This window comes from Halyomorpha halys, unplaced genomic scaffold (genome assembly GCF_000696795.3).
Source record: "Halyomorpha halys isolate HHAL.00 unplaced genomic scaffold, Hhal_1.1 Scaffold9126.1, whole genome shotgun sequence".
In the NCBI taxonomy this organism is placed as follows: domain Eukaryota; kingdom Metazoa; phylum Arthropoda; class Insecta; order Hemiptera; family Pentatomidae; genus Halyomorpha; species Halyomorpha halys.
Genome location: NW_027116203.1, coordinates 1 through 6,227, shown reverse-complemented (window position 1 = coordinate 6,227; position 6,227 = coordinate 1). Strand labels below are relative to the sequence as shown.

The following is a 6,227-nucleotide window of genomic DNA, read 5'->3' as shown; positions in this document are numbered from 1 at the left end:
TATTATTTAAAGTCCTTATGGACTATAACTAGGGCAGGAAAGACTGGTGCTATTTTTAGAATAAGATCGAGCTTCATCCCTAGGATCAGTCACGAATAAATGTCAACTTGCACAGGACGTGATCGAACCGACTTTGATATCATGATTCCTGATTAAATAATGGGTTATTAGTGGTGTTTAAACATAAATGCGTATGACCACCTCCCTCCCCCACCTCCAAAACAAACAAAAATCAATATTTCCTTAGTGCTATTAGGCGTTGAGTAGCCTCATAAGAAAATTTAATACAAAAACTTTCACCAATATCCAAATGAAAAGAGAATGTTTGAATACTTCTTTGTCAAAACAGATGCAAGCACAAACAAATTTTATCTATCACAGTTAATCACAAGATCTCAAATCGTCATAATCAGTTGCACGATAATTTGATACGCATCCCTGGACATGTCCAATAGAAATAAAATTAAATTACTTTAAATTTAACGGCAATAATAATAACATAAACTAAGTATGATACACATAATTCGAGTCACCTTAAGACCATATTATTTCAGTTTTAATAATTTTTACCATCATCATTATCCATAAAACAAACTTATCAATTACCAAACAGGACCTATGTTAGATATAAAAATTTCTATCAATATATTCTGGGATGTTTCAGGACTACAACTCTCTGCTAGTGGATGGGGTGTGCCAGATCCCAGACCCGTTGTACAAACTGATAGGGTCCATCGTCAGCTTCTACATACCCCTTGGGGTCATGCTTACCACGTATGCCCTCACAGTCCGACTTCTGGCCGAGCAACAGCAGAACCTAGGGGGTGCCACCAACAATTGGTCCTCCGGGTGGATGGGGACACCGCTAGCAGGTCAGTCAATTATATGAAATTTAGCACACAGTAAAATAACTGATACCATATATCATGGAAGAATAAGTATGTAACTTTCGGCAATAGTATAAGAAACCTTCTGTAATAACTGTAAGGTATTATAAGCTAAGTATATAGACATAAAAATGCTTATTCATACCCTACATATATTTCTGAATGAGTAAATAGTAAGGTGAAAGACATGGAAAATTAATTCCCATAAAATCTCTATTCTTTAATGTTGTACCTCGAAAGTTAAAAAAACTATCTCATATTTCCCTAACCTAACAGGAGACCAGTTTTAATTGATGTTTCCCTTCGGATAGAAGTATAATTACTAAATTAAGCTAAATCCTTGATTCAAAGGTTTCCTAAAATAAACTAATATATAAAGAGTAATTTTTTAAAAGCATGTTGTACTCCTTAAATTTGATCTAACACTGGTTTTTTGCTCCTGGGTACAGCATAAACATTTCTATAAATCCTAGATATAGGACACTATGTTACATTTTCCTAACAGGGAGGCGGGATGTAAGAAATGTTTCCTCCAAGTGAAACAATAATCAATATCTTTTTTTTAACAGTTAACTGTCAATGAATTGTCTTAAAATTATTTGTTCCTTGAAAGTTTTTGTATTTTAACCTTTCCTTTAATGAATGGTTAAACAATCTTTTTTTTTTTTCTCCGGCCAACTGTAACTGAAAGAATAACACCATTCCCAATATTAGATGTACAAAGGCATTCGAAACACAAGTGTTTGATACAAACTATATTAGCGCAACCAATACCACAAGACCCGCATTGACTAAGATGGATTAGAGATAATGTGTCAGATGATCCAGAATTACATGATCTGAGAGCGGCTTATCCTTCCCCCCCCCCCAAGCCGGGGGAATGTTTTATTATTAGTTAATATTCATGGAACAGAGTTAGCTATAAACTTCAGGGGCCTAGTTCACCTTAAATGGGTTTATCTCATGAGGGACATCCGAGATCTCGTCTTGTTTATTGCTCAACTAGAATTAATATAACTTTCCTCGTAAAATTAAATTACTGAATGTTAATTTCAAGAGCTATGGAGCATTTAATAACATAATTTTTAGTTTTTAACGAAGGCTAAATAATTACAATTCGAACGTTAGAGTTAGATGCCGCACCTTACGAGTCCCAAAAATAATAATATAGTTTAGATGATTTGAAAATTGTTTAATTTGATTATTTATAAATTACAGAAAAGTAAAGATAAATACCGACAAAAAGATTCCACAGTATCTTGAATTTAACATTACATACTGTGATTATGACTTACTCAGAGTAGTTAAAGTCTGAAAGTCTGAGTGAGATTAAAAGCAACAGTTTACACTAAGTTTATATCAGGGTAATGTATATATGTTTTGTTATTAATTAAGAGAGAAATTAGTTGAGGAATAGGTAGGAAGAATTCCAACCAATTTCTAAAATAATGAGTAAAATCTTTTCAGAAATGAAGGCTAAGAAAAATATTAATAATTAAAACTGATATTTATTTCTTATTCAAACAGAATTTGAACAGCTTAGAGTTCACAAATATCTTTATACTTCAAGAAGATTAAACAAAAAGAATACGTAACAATGAAAGTTTGAGACATGTTTAACGGAGAATTTAACGACTTTCGCCATTACTTGGATCACACGCCATGTGGAATGAAAGCCCGCCAAGCAAATTAAAAACTGTTAAAAAAACGATTAAACCATGGACCACATCAAACCGTTCCAATCGCATGGAGGAGGTAGCTATAGCCAGATTGAGAATAGGTCATATGATTTTAACTCATGCATACCTGATCAATAAGCAACCACCGCCAAAATGTCAATACTGCAACAGTGTACTTACAGTCAGTCACATATTTGAAGAATGTCATTTCTATTACATGAACTTACGTAGATTGGGAGTGGGGCCGAGTGTTTCGGATGCCCTGAATGATGACCAAAAACACATAGAAATGGTTTTAATTTTCTTAAAAAGGAATGATCTTTTGAATAAGATCTAAACCCAAAAGTTTGTCAAACTTATTTAGCAATTAAAGAATTTCAAATCTTGAAATAGAATTATAAAGTGAGAAATGTGGGCGTTGATGACCTCAGGGTTTTACGCCCAAAAGCCCCAAACAACAACAACAACAACAACAACTTGGATCACACTTAGAAATACGAAACTTTCACTTTCGGCGTCGTTGAAACACTAAAAATTTGATGTAACCCCGAAAGTACATCTATCATCTAAAAACATGTCTCATACAAAAATATAATGCTAATACTAATTTAGAACTACATATATAAGTATTTAATTTCTTCTAGATCTTAAATTATTTATTTATTCGATAATATTTCAATTTTAGTAATTAAATACAGGATTATTAATTTTTATTTTTGTCTTGTATTGGTTTCAAACTATGACAAGTGTTGTGCTGATTTTATTAAAAATATCGATATTAAGTAAGAAGTAAGTTAAAATATTAAATAACTAAGCTATAAAATTCAGTACATCTGTTCTGAAAGAATAAATGATATTTTATATTAATTTGATAATGTGTTATTATGGGCTAGAATCTGATTTATTTTATTATAATTATTTATCTTTTTAGTTTTTGCTAATTATTCCAATATATATAAAATATCTTACATAATATAAAGAGATAGTATAAACAGGAGAAAATGAGCTGTGCAAGAGACTCCAGCACCTATAATTCCGATATTATAAAGGATCCCAAGAGTGATTTAACAGAGACTTAAGGAGTTTGAATAGAGGATTTATAGAATATTGATTCGCGCAGCTACTTGTCTTAGAAAGTGACCTATTAAATTACCACCCTCACCTTCCAGGCTAGCTAATCGAATTTCAGTAATTATAACTTATATACGGGGTACATAACTACCCAATAGATATAAATTTATTTTCCATGTTGATAATTCGGTTTGTTATAACGGTAGTCTATCGGTTTATGAAACCATCCATAGTTATTTTAACGAAAGAAGTACAATGAAAATACGGTATGCAAAAAAATTATTAACTTTACAAATTCAATATACACATACGAAGTACAATTAACAAATATTTAAAAAGTCCAGGAATCAATTAATTATAAATCAAACTGAGAGTGATAAATAATTATACCATAGATAGGGAGACTATCGGGTGGGACGGAAGGAACTGGTGGGGTAACCCCGCGCACCGGTGTAGGCCGGAAAAAAGAGGGTAGTTGGCCGAGTTAGGGTCGCATATAAATCCTACAGGAGGTGAGGTTTTTGTCCCTTCCCCTCCCCATCTAACAGGGGTCTCTATTTCCTAATTTCCAAACAGCATCTATTTTTGATCGAACCGTATCACCTGCTAACCATTACTGAAATAATGAATTTATCGTACATGAAATGGTAGCTTTATTTCAGTCTGATATAGTTGTTCAATCAATTTTTTTCGGCCAAGACTAACCATTGGAGTCCTATATTGCACTCCTTTCAATCCACATCAACAATAATTCATCAAGGTAACAAAAATTAATTGAAAATTAAAATCTGTAGCACAGCTTCCCCTCCCACATTAAGGGTCATAATTCCTTTGTCAAGAAGTACTGTTTTCTGGAGCAACGAACCAAATAGATTTTTTTAAGATCACGCTCAGCCTCTAGATTTTTCCTCAATTAAAAGTACCCACTTTATAGATGCTGAGTGGACTCACGGCTGCCACAACGGGATTAAAACACGGGTCCTTAGAGTTGAACACAGCGCCAAACTCACCAAACCACTTCCCTCTCCTTACAAGAATTAATATTAAAAAAAATTCTTACTTGTGAAAAGAATAGAATAATTGGCTTAAAACTACTTTCAATCTCAGTCATCGAAAGCGAGAGAGAACTTCATAGTTATCGTTTATCAATAGCTGTCTTTCTATACACTATTACCATTTGCAATTAATGGAGCTACTCTCACGTTAAAATCTAAATATAGTATAGTCCATATTACGATTATCAGGGAAGCAAATGAAAAATGAGAACTCAATTGAGCTAATATCAAAAGATAATGGTATTAGTTTTAATAAATTAGATAGAGGTATGTTTCTTGATCTTTCAACAGATGGAAGGTGATAATAATTTGCCAACTTCAGAAATAAGATACCTGTGTTATAAAGACCAAAATCGAATTTTGAAGTCGACCAAATTTGATCCTTAGATTTACAACGTCATGTACCTTTCGAAGCACAGACTGATCCTAGCCGCCCGACAGGTAACCTGGAGAGACGGTACACTTGGAGAAGGCTGTTGGGAAGAAGCGGGCAACCAGGAGCTCCCGGCGGCCACTCTTCAGCGGGATCGACCGACACGGAGTTGACCACACTGGACACGCACGAGCTGTGGATACCGGAGCCAGAACCTAAACCCTACGCAACCTCGGCCCTCCACCAGTTCGGCCAGGAGATGCTCAAGCTGTCGAGGGGCCTGGAGACTGTAGCAGCTTGCAGTGTACAATCTACGCCAAGACCACACTTCAGAAGGTAAAATTAGAAATCATTTTGAACTGTTAAGGTGATTAAAATGCATAAATATGACATCTTATCTATTTTTCCAGAGACTTACTACAAGTGGACCTGCCTAGTTTGAGCGATAGGGCAAAGCGGAAAAATAAAAGACGCCGGGCATCGACAATAGACTTTCCAATCAGAAAGCAGGACTCGTCAGAAAATTTGGATACGAAACGAGTGATGAGCTTTCAAGAGTCTCTCTGCAAATGGGCTTCATCTAGCTCTGATGAAGAACCAATCAAAATAAGGACAGTACAAACCAGCCAAGAGGAGAAGGACCCCATGAGCTTGTTACCACCACCGTGCACTTGTCCATACTTCGGGGAGTCCAGTAAGAAGCCGCCTAACAAAGGGACTGATGTAGTAATAGTTACTTCCGAGGACAAGCCAGGATTCATACGAAGGGAGGAGAGTTCTAGCACCATCGTTACCTGGGAGTCCCCTAGGTTTAGGAGAGGGTCCAGCTTCAGGACATCGTTGGCTACCAGAAGCCAAGAGAGTTCCCCGACTGTGAGGAAATCAGCATTGAGGAGATCGGCTACTCTGAGAGCAGGCAGGCCCGACTTTAAGGCAATGGAAGATGCTGCCCAGGGGGTATTGTTAAGGTAAGCAATCCTCATTACTCTTAAAGTTAATTTTGGAATTTTATAATAATTATAGCTAGATAGATATATAGGAGAATTCACAATTCATTTTCTAAATAAAAGCAGTAAGATATTAATTTAGCACATTCAAATTATTTGCTTAAATTTTAAAATATGTATTTTCCAGAACACTAATGCAATCAGCATTTATATAA

General features: G+C 35.1%; 1 protein-coding gene across 1 annotated transcript; it reads left to right on the top strand.

Annotated features, from left to right (window-relative positions):
• Window positions 1-664: 664 nt before the first annotated feature.
• On the top strand, window positions 665-6,033 carry LOC136797182 (uncharacterized; the record flags this gene model as incomplete). Its single annotated transcript, XM_067053042.1, has 3 exons — window positions 665-872; window positions 5,080-5,401; window positions 5,476-6,033. Coding segments are annotated over 3 exons (1,088 nt in total), but the record flags the coding sequence as incomplete, so codon positions are not given.
• Window positions 6,034-6,227: the final 194 nt, after the last annotated feature.